We start from the raw sequence: 14,586 nt of genomic DNA, 5'->3' as shown, positions 1-14,586 counted from the left end.
ACGTGCGCGTGTGTCTGTGTGTGTGTGCCTGTGTGTCTGTGTGTGTGTGCCTGTGTGTCTGTGTGTGCGTGTGCGTGCATGCCTCGTTATCTCAACTTTTGCAATGTTATTTCATCGTGCATGAAAATGCTTACTTTGTACAAAAGGGACAATCAGATGACTGAATCAGATGGATTGAATCAGATGGACTGAATCAGATGAACCAAAAAGAGTCACTGGACCAAACATGTTAAATCTGCTTTCCCTCCACAGATGCTGCCAGACCTGCTGAGATTTTCCAGCAATTTCTGTTTTTGCTTGTGACTGAATCATTTGCTTCTTTTGCCAAAGTGTAGGTTCTATCAAGATTTTTGGAGGAATTCTCAGCATGAGACCCAGGCAGATTTCTTGGTCTTTCTTACCAACTGTATCCTATTAATCAACTATATCCCTCCTATGGTGTCACTGTCACCTAATTCTATCCCAATCTTACGACGTGGTGATCCCAAAATAACTTTGGCACTCACCTGATATCTGCTGAAAGACCAGCATCCCTGTGCTGCCTTTGAAACATCATTGAGCACTGGCATTCTTAAGATGCTCTGCCCGGTGACAGACAGAATATGAACATGTAAGAGAGATGGAAGATGGTGCCGTGATTCACCAATGCGAACCTGGAGGGGAGGGTGGTTCTTGGTGGCTGTTTGCTCTCTTCGTGAAGGACAGGAGGGGAAGCTGGGTCACCAGGCCCTGGCAGCCTGTTCCGAGCTTGCCACCCAGGTCAGTGCCATCTCCAGAAGAATGGCCAGCACTGTCACAAAAGGGTCAATCACCTTCACCGCTTCACCAGGGTAAGCGCTACCCTCTTTTCTCTGTTACCTTGCACTCAGTCTCTCTCTCTCTGCATCCACCTCCCACAGAGCCTCATACACTGCCACTCTCACTACATGGCTGCGCACTGACTACACCTTCACCCGGGAAGACAGCCCACAATAGGGCAGAAAGGGTTTGGACATGTGAACGGGGATGTCCAATATTCCACTCCTCGGCCCCTATGGGAAAAGAGTCCTAGCTCTTGAAGGAAAAGATCAGGACCACTCCTGCAGGAATGCTGAGACATCCTCGTCATGAGTAACAAGGAAGTTCCACTCACCATTCCATTGCAGTGAGCGCGGTATCAGCCTTACTCATTGCCCACCGTGTCTAACCACAGGCCACCATGCCTACTCTTCCTGGTATCTTGCAGGCAATAGCAGGATGTCCACCCCATCTGTGGGAGAAAAGATTGGCTCCAGCAGAGGCTACTTGGTTGGAGATCAGGCGACTGCCTCAGTTGCAGGCAGGGAGAGGGGCCTGCAGTATTGGCAATCAAGGAGGAACAGGAGCAACAGACAGCTATGTGGGACACAATGGCCCTCACTGCCCTGAAGCTACACCAGTGCAATGACTCACGTGGGCATCACTCTGCCTGCATGGCCAGGTTGGCAATGCCATGGACAGCGGGGACCCAGCACCCTCAGGGTCTGTTTGATAGATGCTCAGACCCTGAACTCCATCGTGTTAGCCATCGATTCTAGGCCCAATGGCATGGCGAAGAAAGGTGGGAAGCCCATTGCGCAATCCAGGTGCCCCTTCCTCCCATGGAGACAGGGCATTGCCAGCTGGAGGCAGGGCTGCAGGAGGAGGAACCACACACACACAGGCACCTTCTGCAGGTTCCTCTCATGATGCTCCAGGGGTGCCTGACCTCTTGGACCTTTGGAAGTTCAAGCTGACGAAGGTCCACTTGCCTCTGGCAACATGACCCCCGGCATGTCAAAGGGGTGGTCAGAGCATATTCCTTTTGGACTGGGAGGATGGTGGGTCTTTGGCTTGACAACTGTAGCCCATTATTGTGCTCTGTAGGGTTTATAAAGTCTCTCTAAACTGGAGAACCTTTGGTAGCCTTCACTGAGGATGGTGTTCCTGCATAAGCAGAGGCTTTGTCCACTATTTTTATTGGGAAGAACCTTGCTGTCATGAATTTCTTTAACAGAGGAACTCTTCAGGTAGCCGCCCCATATCATTGCTGCTATAGGAAAGATGTTGTGAAAAGGGGCAGAAAAGATTTATAAGGATGTCGCCAGAGTTGGAGGGTTTGAGCTATAGGGAGAAGCTGAATCGGCTGGGGCTGTTTTCCCTGGAGCATTGGAGACTGAGGGGTGACCTTATAGAAGACTATAAAATCACAAGGGGTATGGATAAGGTGAACAGTCGAGATCTTTTACCCCAAGTAGGGAAATCCAAAACTAGGCATAGGTTTAAGGTGAGAGGGAAAGATTTAAAAGGGATCTAAGGTACATTTTTTTCATGCAGAGGGTGGTGTGTGTATGGAACCTACTGCCAGAGGAAGGGATGGAGGCTGGTACAATTACAACATTTAAAAGACATCTGCATGGGTATATGAATAGGAAGGGTTTAGGAGGATATGGTCCAAATGTTGGCAAATGGGACTAGGTTAATTTAGGATACCTGGTCGGTGTGGATGAATTGGACTGAAGGGTCTGACTCCCTGATGTATGACTCTATGATTCATTTTCTCCCATGAATTTCCTTCATAGAAAATGGTTGTTCTATTGTAACAGGTACTTCCTTTCTTCAGTTATCCTGGAATTCTCAACCAGGCAATTTTTCTCTTGACCGTTTTCTGAATCTGTGGATATTTGTCCTTCTACTTCAGTGTTGGCCATCCTACCGTTGTGTGGTGTCCACCTTCAACGTGAATAAACAAATCTTCATTCTCAATCTGCTGATACATTTGTGCTGCAGTATGTAATATCTTTATTTCGACCTATAGATTAGGTTAAAGACTTCACTCACCTTCTGTAAGCACCTTAACCCATGCTACTTGGCAATTGCTGCTGACTTCGCTCGGTCACTGGTATTGATGATTCTTCCTTGGGAGATGCAGTTTAGAGATTTGTCTCTTGAACTTATGCCGTTTCATTATCGGACATCAAATTCAAACCTGCAATTATCATTTTCTCACCAGGCTGCATTGGTGCCTAAACAATGACAACTGAAGATGAATTGATTCGCTCCAGTGGGTAGTACTGCTCATTCTTTTTTTCTTTATATGCAACTTCTTGCAAACTTCTCTCATCTCAATTTTCTTGCATATAGATAAGACTGTTCCCACTCCTGACAGTCCTGTACCACTGCGATTCCCAAACATTTTCACACAGTGACCCCATTCTGAGGTTTGAAAATTGTTGACTCTTCCCTGAAGGTCTCTGTGCTGAAGGACCAATGCCAACCAGTTAGTGCTGTAATTGCTATTGATTGCTTTCACCAATCCTTTCTTTAAAGAGTCTTTGTGCCAATTGGTTAACAGTGGTCAAGAATGAACCACTCAGTAGGCTTATTAAGAGGAGGAACTTGTCTTAACAACAGGACATTTTTATTATGTGGTAACAATAGGTAGTTCTTTAGACATAGTTACTAAGCTTATCAGGAGTTGAAGGTGACATGTTCATGCCATTAGGCTTGTGAGCTAGACTCTAGCTTTCACTGCTGAAGACTGTATGACTTCTTTAGATTGGGTGGTGCCTAATGCAGTCTCCAACACTAACCCTTTCAGAACCATTACCTTACATAAGATGTCAGAGGTTTTTGATTTGATTTATTATTGTCAAATGTACCTTAGTACATTGATAAGTTTCGTTTTGCATTCAGATCGTACCATACAAAGTGCATTAGGGTAAAAGAACAGAGTGAAGAACACAATGCAGAGAAGGTACGCAAAGAGTGAGATCAACATTAAATTTAAAATTTCACAGGTCCATTCAGCAATCTAATAGCAGCCGGGAAGAAGATGTTCCTGAATCTGTTCAGATGTGAGTTTAAGCTTTTGTATCTTCTGCCTGACGGAAGAGATTATAACCGAGTGGGAGGGGTCTTTGATGATGTTGGCTCCCTTCCTGAGGCAGTGAGAAGTGTAGATGGAGTCAATGGATGGAGGTTTGCTTGTGTGATGGATTGGGTTGTGATCACAACTCTCTGTAGTTTCTTACACGGTGAGGTGGGAGCTGCGAAAGTGAGTGCTTGTTAAAGCGGGGGTACATTGTCAGAGACCCACAGTGGTCATTCTGGCTATCAGAGCTTCTGACTCCAAAACTTCAGCTTGTGACCCAGCACCCCAACACCCCCTTTGGGAAATCTTGTCATGGGTTTCACAATGAGTTCGAGATTTCAGCCAATGCACCGCCATCTGAGCCATGACTAGTGACCCCGAAGCATCCCTGTTATATCCTTTCCAGGACCTGGAAGGTGGAAACACCGGTCTTCTTTCATTAACTAGTAAGTCACCTAATGATTGTGAATTGCTGTTGGTGCACAAAGTATATATTTTCAACCAACTCACTTGATTTCAGGTCTGGCCATCCTTCAGTATAATACTGAATAGCAGGCCATTCTCAGTCAATCTTTTGTTTTGGTTGTATTTGCTTTAATCTATTTTGGCTTGATGGTGACTGATTCTACTCCGGCTTTTGAAGCATATTTCTAATGCCATTTTAAGTAACTTCAATAGATTCTTTCTTCTTCTTGGGTTCTTCTTAAGTGTAAGAAACTCGATAAAATCTTCTGCTGACTATTTGTTCCTAGGCAAGTTGTTCTCTGTCTGGTATGTCTGTGGACAGACTTGGCATGACTTGGTCTCCCTTGACCTGTTCGCTGGCCTTTGTAACGCAGCAAACTCCTTCTGCTACTTCAAGAATCTTGAGTTTGGAACGTGTGCATTACAGGAATGAATTACATTCACATTCTTTACTATCTTACACTCTTTGTATTGCAGCGCTACTGATAATGTAGCCTTAATCTTGTCAGTTGTTCCACTCGACTTTATACTTTCATCTGTGCAGGTTATAACTTCTGTTCTTTCACTCGCAAAACATGATCTGATAAAACAGTGACACCTACCCCTATATAAAGCTTTAAAAAAAAACATAGAATATATAGAGTCCCTACAATGTGGAAATAGGCCCTTGGGTCAAACAAGTCCACACTGACCCTCTGAAGAGTATCCTACCCATTCCCCTACCCTATTACTCTACATTTACCCCTGACTAATGTACCACACCTACACATCCCTGAACACAATGGACAATTTTGCATAGCCAATTCACCTAACCTGCACATCTTTGGATTATGGGAGGAAAGCGGAGCACCTGGTGGAAACCCACGCAGACACAAGGAGAGCATGCAAGCTCCACACAGACAGTCGCCCAAGACTGGAATTAAACCCGGGTCCCTGGCGCTGTGAGGCAGCAGTGCTAACCACTGAGCCATCATGTCACCAAATTTCTATTGACATATAAATGCGCTATCAAACTCAAGCTGAATGAATAATTAATTTTCCCTAGAGATACACTAGGCATCTTCTAATGCCAGTGGCTGTACCTTATTAAGCTCATTGCATTCCATTTGACTTAGAGTCATAGAGATGTACACCATAGAAACAGACCCTTCAGTCCAACTTTTCCATGCTGACCAGATATCCTAAACTAATCTAGTCTAATTTGCCAACACTTGACTCAATTCCCTCTGAACCCTCCCTACTCATATCTTGCTACTCCCTTTCTCTGTTTTACTTCTTTACATCAGATTCCTTTTTATTTGCTGGGCACTGCTGGTACCTATGAGCCTTCCTTAGATCAGTTAGGTCAATTTGGTCTATTCTTTCTGTTGCTTATCATGGGTGTTTTTTGATTTTTACAACTTATCACTGATTCCTTTGCTCTCTTTGGTGAGATTGTCCTTCTCTTTGCAGGATCACTCTGTGATTCCTCCTGTTTTCTGCTCCCAACACAATCTGAATAGTTTTTCCAAAGTCAGATCTTCTTTGGACTATAGTAAATCTGATGAAGACTCATCAGCAATTCTGAAAATAATTCAGTCTCATATAAATTTTGATTTCAAGACTCTTCACTCACAGTTCTCTACTAAGCTGAAGGGATCATTAATGATCATTAATGCAATAGCATTCGGGAGGCCACACACACCTGTCATGGATCCCCCCTGTCAGGAGTAAAATAGTGGAAGAGAATGAATAGGGCACTTGGCGATCTATTGGCCTTCAAGGGCCTCAATAGGCTGAAGGCTAACCACACCTCATTGGCACTCCCCCACTGTGAAACTTCCCTCATAAAAGTGGGAGGGCAGGAGGATGGGCTGCAGGTTTTTCTAGCATACCCTGTCTTCAAATATGCCAGGGGCAGTGGTTACAATCCAACGCAATGCATACAGAGTGTAGTAGGAGACAATTATCAAGAAGAATGAGAATTAAGAAGGGTAAGGGAGTGGGTGGGTTTGAGGAATCCATTTCTGCTGATGGAAATCACTTCACTCACCATAGCACTTAATAATTGTCTGTCATCGCAAGCATGAAAAGAGTGTGTACCACACACAAATGAAAATAAATAGACAATCAAAGCTGGTTAAAAAAAAAATTGGGGCCTGATCCACACTGGCCTGTTCAAGAGTCCGAAATGACCCAAATTAGCAAATCTCTTGAATTATTCTAAAAAAAATGGAATGAATTAAATTGTCTGCCTTTAGGAGTCAATTTATAGTCTCATTCTGCCTCAAAACTCTCAGCACTACAGTGATATTAAAAAGGAAACATATTTTATGGCATTCCCATTAGTGCTGTTCAAAATAAATGCCTCAGCAAATGCTTCAAAAGCAGACAGATGAACAACATGGGCCTGTTTTCCTGTGAAGGTTGCAGGCAGTGATCTGTGCAGAAACATGATTCATTTTGTACCTTTAATGTAATCTAAGATCCCACAGGTGCTACACAAAAACTGACAAACCCTTTCAGATATTAGGGCAGTTGACCAAAAGCTTGGTCAAAGAGGGACTAGGTTTCAAATATAACATTGATCTTGCTTTTTGTGCACCTTCTTTACAGCTGTAACTCTGTATTCCTCACTCTGTTCAATCATCCTGCGATCTCTGTATGGTCTGATGTACGTGTACTCTCACAAAACAAAGCTTTTCACTGTACCTAGGTACAAGTGACAATAATAAGTCAAATCAAATCAGAAGGACAAGAGGCAAAGAGTTGTAGGGAGGTGCACTTAAGCTTAGAGTCTAGACACAGCGACCAATGAAGGGGAGAGGTTAAAGTCTGGGCGAGTGGGCAGTAACATGGGGGTCTCTGAGAGGTGTGGATCGAGAGGAGATGGGGATTTGAAAACAAAGGTGAGAGGTTTGAGATTAAGGTATAGGCCAACACAGAGGGGTCATAGCAGAATGGGGTTTGTTTGATGGCCTCTTGTTTATGGATGTTGGAGCAGATTACTGCAGCTGCTGGAATCTGTACTGAAAACAAAAATATGTTGGAAATCACAGCGAGTCAAGCAGCATCACTGGGGAGAGAGCAAACTAACATTTTGAGTCTTCATCAGAGTCTGACTTCAGTGTCATGTATGTTATGCCAGTCTCCACTCTCCCTTCTTCTTCAACAGGTAAGTTATGTACCCAGCAGCTTGATCGCGGTTTGATTTTCAATGTATTTGATACGTTATTCAGTTTATTATAACGTTATTTGGAATAGCTCTTTTTTTTAAAAGAAATCTTTCTTCTTTCTGTAGTCATCGAGCAGTGGGTGGAAGAGAATGCGTGTGTGTGTGTTTATTTAACTAGTTGTTTCTGATCTGTGTTTCTTCGAACAGTTCGACTTCTGAAGTTTCATGTGGGTCATGTGTTTAAAGTTGGAGGTCTTTCCCCCTCCTCGGCCCTTCCCCCTCCCTGTCATCCGAGCTAACCTTGACGACTGGAGGTAGCTGAAGCGCGAATATGATCCAGCCAATGTGCTGATGGGGCCGGCCTTTCACCCGAATGTGTGGGGAGGGACGGACCATTTGCTTCGTGTGTTTTTTTTTCCTAACTGTGCCTTGCATGCAGCTGAAAGCATTTGGCATGTGTGGAGACTTGAGAGGTACATAGACACTTGTGCTCCGCTTCCAGTGAGAGGGAGAACTTTCAGATCTACAAAGGCAGAGGCGACCTCCCTCAGCTGTTTGCAAACGTTAGAATTTCTCGTGTTTTATTTTCCCTTCCGCCGAGTTTCTTAACATTCCCTGGACCTTATTTGACAACTCCTCTGCTGGGGATAACGTGCAGGATGTCGGAGCTCTCTGTCAATGACCACTTAGAGGGGATTCTGTCTGATTTTGAAGGTCTGTATTATAATGTGGGCCATTGTGCCTGTGAATAGCTGAAACTGAGTGCTTCAAAACTAATTCTTTTTCGGCTCGTGATTAACTAATTCACAAACAACAGAAAAAATTACAAGTACTTTCAGTAAGCGAAGCTCTTGGTTTGATGACTGGCATTTTCTTTATCCCACTGTGTGAGAAGTTACAGCAAAGGACCTAAAATGAAGGGAAATTGCTCATTTAACTTTCATTTCGTTTTCTAATCTTTCTGGTCTCTGAGAACCAATTAGTGTCACGTTTATCTTAGCCTGGAGTGCTGGAATGTTTTTGAGCGCGGAGATGTGGATAAGGAGTGAGCAGGTACAGAGGTGTAATTTGATGCTAACTTAAACACTCCCTAACAGCGAGAATTCTGAATTCTCACCCCTTCCCACTCTCTCTCTCTCTCTCTCTCAAACCTGCTTCACTCCCACATTCACAAGCTCTGGCTAAACATGATATACAGCATTGTTTGGTTTTGGTTTTCCAATGCTTCTCAAATCTAAAGCCTTCTGCTATGTTGAGAGGTTCACTTTAAGCTATGAGACGGTGGAATACTGTTTGCTGTTCAGCTTTGATCTGGAAAAAGTTCAATGAAAACTGCAGACATCCAAAGGAATGGGGCAGTATTATAGCCTTGACCAAAGACTCGCGAACAGTGTAAAGGATAGTGTTACCACTTCCCTTCAAGTTGTTTATTGTCGTAAAATCTTTAATGTGTGGCAGATAGATCAATCCTGACAGCGTGCAGGACTGTGACCTCAGTAGCTCTCACAGGTGGATTTGACTCGCTTTTAGAAAGTAACTAGTTGAATTAAATTCGTTCCTCTCTGACGGAAGGCGAAACTTAAATACGAGAGAAATTTGATCTGGTCCATTTGGCTAGTGTGCCCTACTTTATAAATTCAGGCTGCTGATATGGGGTGTGTGAGTTTTCTGCTTATTTGGCAGTTGTATTTAACGCAGGTATGTAATAATTGATGCGGTCTGTGGATAGTTTAAAGCAGCCTCAGGCGTTTGAGATCAACCTGCGTTATCTTTTGGACGGTTCATCCTGTTCTGATGAACTATTGACACACCAATCTGAACTAAGCGCAGCGAAAATGGTTGTTTCCCAGTCGTATCCTATTATCCCCGACCATTGATGTCTCTGTCAGAAGTCTGTGCACATATCCTGCACTGAGGAGACTCTCAATCAGTGGTGGTTGTCTGATGGTTTCCAAGCATGCAACAATTTTATAGATATGGTGTAGGGTAGGGTCAGTTAATACTGAGGTATTGAAAATTTTCCTTTGCCCATTTGCTCTCGACCTCTGATCCCGTTCAAAGTCAAAGTATGAGAGATGGTCTTGCAATGGCTACCCCTCATAAGTATACTTCATGACTGCATTTTGGCACATTTGTGGTAATGAAAGGCGCTAGATAAATGCAAGTCTCTCATTCTTTTTGAATGTACATTCATCTTGTGGCCAGATTAAGATGATGAGGGGCGTGGACTAAGTAGATAGGAAACAGATGTTCCCTTTAGTTGAAGGGTCAAAGACCAGAAAGCTTCATGTTAAGGTGAAGGACAGGAGGTTTGGAGGCGATTTGAGGATGTAATATTTCACCTCGAGGGTGAATCTGGATGGGACTGCTGAGCAGGGAAGTAAAGGTGGGAAACTTCTCAATCTTTTTAAAAAGAATATGGACAACACTTGGAATATCTTAATATTGAAGGCAATGGGATGAGATTCATAAAATCCTGAGGGGTTTGGATAGGATAAATCGACAAAGTCTTTTCCCTGGGGTGGGGGAGTTCAGAACTAGAGGTTTAGGGTGAGAGGGGAAAGATGTAAAAGAGACCTAAGGGACAAGTTTTCACACAGAGGGTGGTGCGTGTATGGAACGAGCTGCCAGAGGAAGTGGTGGAGGCTAGTACAATTGCAACATTTAAAAGGCATCTGGATGGGTATATGAATAGGAAGGGTTTGGAGGGATATGGGCCGGGTGCTGGCAGGTGGGACTAGATTGGCTTGGGATATCTGGTCGGCATGTTCAAATTGAACTGAAGGGTCTGTTTCTGTGCTGTATACCTCTATGATTAATACTCCAAGTGCGGGAAAGTGGGATTATTGTAGACTGGCTGGCACAGACTCAATGGGCTGAAGGACTTTTTCTGCGCTGAATGATTTTGACTCTCCTGCTGTAATCTCTGATTGTATCACCAATGACCACAGTGTTTTGAGGTCGATTGTTTCAAACACTGCTCTCCTTTTATTGAGCATGAAATTGATTTACACTTGTCCTCCATTTGTACTTTGAGGGGTTAGAATTGAATAATCCTGCTTTAATATTTTGTGAAACATTTGGTGTTTTATGTGCTCTGACACGTTTACACTTCTAATGTATTTGGTAAGAGTAGCTAAGCACAAAGCTGTGATAATGGATCTTGCCATATGTGCCTTGTTCCTGGAATAAATGTAGAAAGAAGAATGTATACGTCTGCAAAACAGCACTGAAAGACTCCAACACTTTTGGGTGTAACTAGTTCTGATGTCAAAAGGCTAATTGAAAATTATTGGAGGGTACTGGGTTCATCCACTGACTGAGTAAACATACAATATGTAGAATTCAAGACTCCAGCTTTGAACCCAGTCCACAGTGAATCAACTAAGCTTCATAAAATGTAGGAGCAGCACTAGGCTATTTGGCCCATTGAGTCTGCTCCACCGTTCGATCATGGCTGGTATGTTTATCTACCCCATTCTCCTGCCTTCTCCCAGTAAACCTTGATCACCATATCAATCAAAACCTGTCAGTCTCTATCTTAAAGGCAATCAATGACTTGTTCCTCATTGCTTCCTGATTCCTGATGGAGGGCTTTTGCCTGAAACGTCAATTTTCCTGCTCCTCGGATGCTGTCTGACCTGCTGTGTTTTTCCAGCACCACTCTAATCTAAACTCTAGTTTCCAGCATCTGCAGTCCTCACTTTTGCCTCATTGCTTCCTGTTGTAATGAATTCAGTCTGGGTAATGGTTTGCTGACTGCACTCAACATCTGTTTCCTTTCCTGCTTGCTGTTTAGTGCCTCCTGATGGATACTGTACTCCAGCTCAATATCAACACATTACATAATGGGAGGCAGGAGTCAGCATATGTACCCTGGAGCCTAGATTGTGACATCATTTCCCCATACTATCCCCACAATTCTAGAAATCCTTAATATTTAATCCAATCATACTCTGCTTGAATGTTCTCAACAATTTAAATAGGTAACAATCATTTGGCCTGAATATAACTTGGATGACATTAAGAGCTTGCTCATGGCTTGAATTTGTATCCTAGAGCCTTCAGAAGAGAAGGGTAGTGTCAGTGGATGAAATGGCATCATTTGCTGTAAGAAATTCCATGTTGTAAGAATGAGGGGTAAAAGAAATTGTCAAAGCCATTGTGCCAACAGGGTGGCATGGTGGCTCAGTGTCAGTACTGCTGCCTCACAGCACCAGGGTCTCAGGTTCAATTCCTTCCTTGGGTGACTGTGCAAACTCCACACAGACATTCTCCCCGTATCTGCATGGGTTTCCTCCGGGTGCTCCAGTTTCCTCCCACTGTCCAAAGATGTGCAGGCCAGGTGAATTGGCCATGCTAAATTGCCCATGATGTTAGGTGCACTAGTCAGAGGGGGGTGGGTTGCTCTTTGGAGGGTTGGTGTGGACTTGTTGGCCGAAGGGTCTGTTTCCACACTGTAGGGAATCTAATTTATAAAAAAAAGCTACTCTTTAAACCATTTGTCTTCTAAGTAGTTACTTTTAGTTTTCCCTCAGATTGTGCCGTAGAGTATTGGCTTCCCTTCGCTTGGGATGAGATTCTAAACCAAAGCTTTGCCTGGCCACCAGTTGATGTAACAAGCCCCATGGTACGATTTTGAAGGCCAGTAGGGGAGATCACCACTGGAGCAATATTTATCAAAATCGTTTCGAAACAGATTAACGATCTATTTAGGTATTTTAAAAATTAATTCATGGGCTGTCTGTCATTGGCTGGCCAGCATTTATTGTCCCATCCCTAGTTGCTCTGGAGGAGGTGATGGTGAGCTGCCTTCGTGAGCTGCTGCAGTCCATTTGGTGTTGCTAGACTGACAATTTCCATTAGGGAAATAATTCCAGGATTCAACAGTGGAGGAATGGCACTTTATTTTCAAGTCGGAATGGTGTTAGAGGGGAACCTGTAGGGGTGGTTTTCCCATATATCTGTTGCCCTTGCCCTTCTAGTTGGAAGTGGACATGGGTTTGAAAGGTGCTGTCTAAACACTCTTAGTAAATTTTTGCATTGTATCTTGTAGATGGTACACAGTTCTGCTACTGAACATCAGTGTCAGAGGAATTGAATGTTTGTGGATGTGATGCCAATTGAGCAGTTTGTCCTGGATGGTGTCCAGCTTCTTGAGTGTTATTGGAGCTGCACTTGTCCAGGAAAGTGAGGAGTATTCTATCTCACTCCTGACTTGAGCCTTGTAGATGGTCATGCTTTGGGATGGAGGTCAGGAGATGAGTTACTTGCTCCTAGCCTCTGACCTACTCTTGTAACCATTGTATTTATGTGACGAGTCCAGCTCCAGATTCTGATCAATGATAACCCTCGGGATCACTCTTCCCTCTAATTTATATTTTTCGGAGTGCAGACCTCTGAGATCCTTGCGAGGCAGCAACATGCAAACTGGAAGCGAATAAGTTGTGTGGTTCTGTTCGCCGAGCTGGAAGTTTTTGTTGCAAATGTTTCATCCCCTGGCTAGGTGACATCATCAGTGCTTGGGAGCCTCCTGCGAAGCGCTTCTTTGATGTTTCCTCCGGTGTTTATAGTGGTCTGTCCCTGCCGCTTCCGGTTGTCAGTTTCAGCTGTCCGCTGTAGTGGTTGGTATATTGGGTCCAGGTCGATGTGTTTGTTGATGGAGTTTGTGGATGAATGCCATGCCTCTAGGAATTCCTTGGCATTTCTCTGTCTGGCTTGCCCTATGATAGTAGTGTTGTCCTAGTCGAATTCATGTTGCTTGTTGTCTGCGTGTGTGGCTACTAAGGATAGCTGGTCGTGATGTTTCGTGGCTAGTTGATGTTCATGTATGCGGATTGTTAGCTGTCTTCCTGTCTGACTGCCAGACTACTGCGACCCCTAGGACTCATAACGGCACACAAACCAACAGCCACGCTCAGACAACAACTCACCAGAACGAAGGACCCAATACCCAACATGAGCAAGACGAATGTAGTGTACAAAATACCATGCAAGGAATGCACTAAACACTATATAGGACAAACAGGAAGACAGCTAACAATCCGCAAACATGAACATCAACTAGCCACGAAACGACACGACCAGCTATCCTTAGTAGCCACACACGCAGACAACAAGCAACATGAATTCGACTGGGACAACACTCTTATCATAGGGCAAGCCAGACAGAGAACAGCCAGGGAATTCCTAGAGGCATGGCATTCATCCACAAACTCCATCAACAAACACATCGACCTGGACCCAATATACCAACCACTACAGCGGACAGCTGAAACTGACAACCGGAAGCGGCAGGGACAGACCACCGGAGGAAACATCAAAGAAGCGCTTCGCAGGAGGCTCCCAAGCACTGATGATGTCGCCTAGCCAGGGGACGAAATGTTTGCAACAAAAACTTCCAGCTCGGCGAACAGAACCACAACAACGAGCACCCGAGCTACAAATCTTCGCACAAACTTTGAACTAATAAGTTGTTCCAATAACCACACCACTTGGTGTGCATGGAATCTTCATGTCTGTTTGGGCCACACAACTCCAAAGGAACTTGCCCGAGCTGTTGCTGTTTGTAAAAACTTGCGATTGACTGCTGCGTTTTTTTTGCGATGCAACACTGAGCATACTTCAAAAAGCGCTTTATTGTCTGTGAACATTTGTCGAGTATTCGCAGGTCACTTGAGGTGCCACACAAATGCAAGTCAATTTTGCACAAAGCAGCTGCTCGTTGTGCAGTGTGTAGGAATGCCATTGGATTCCTACAATGTGGAAAGAAGCCATTTGGCCCATCGAGACTTCACTGACCCTCTGAACAGCATCTCACCCAGACTCAGCCCCCCCACCCAATCCCTATAACCCTGCATTTACCATGGCTGACCCACCTAGTCTGCACATCCTTGGACACTACAAAACCTCTCACAGCCCATTGGCTCAGTCCACTGGACGGCTGGTGTGAACCAGATGAGAACCAACAGCCCCAGAGTATCTCCCTGTAGTCGGGGTGGTTTTGAGGGTCAACTCTTTGCCCTAACTGTGGTGGAGGTGGAAGTGGCTGGAGCTGGACCTTCCTTCAGGCAGGGAACTCAAGAAGGAGATGCTG

The 14,586-nt window shown here is 44.3% G+C and overlaps 1 protein-coding gene across 4 annotated transcripts in view; it reads left to right on the top strand.

The window, feature by feature from the left end:
- LOC122560826 (neuronal-specific septin-3-like) overlaps positions 1–14,586 on the top strand; it is a 464,551-nt gene that overhangs the window by 47,128 nt on the left and 402,837 nt on the right. Inside the window, exon 1 of one of the 4 annotated variants that reach the window (XM_043711962.1) lies at positions 7,850–8,204. The exons of 1 other annotated variant lie outside the window; for it this stretch is intronic. In XM_043711962.1, coding sequence (XP_043567897.1) covers positions 8,150–8,204 — 55 coding nt within the window. In that variant the 5' untranslated portion in view covers positions 7,850–8,149. Of the gene's footprint in view, positions 1–7,849; positions 8,205–9,148; positions 9,189–14,586 lie in introns of those variants that run through there. 2 more of the 4 variants (XM_043711961.1, XM_043711964.1) reach the window with 2 other exon arrangements.

The sequence above is a fragment of the Chiloscyllium plagiosum genome, chromosome 21, assembly GCF_004010195.1.
Source record: "Chiloscyllium plagiosum isolate BGI_BamShark_2017 chromosome 21, ASM401019v2, whole genome shotgun sequence".
NCBI classification, from domain to species: Eukaryota; Metazoa; Chordata; class Chondrichthyes; order Orectolobiformes; family Hemiscylliidae; genus Chiloscyllium; species Chiloscyllium plagiosum.
The sequence above is the reverse complement of the archived record's forward strand: the minus strand, read 5'-3'. Positions and strand labels throughout refer to the sequence as shown.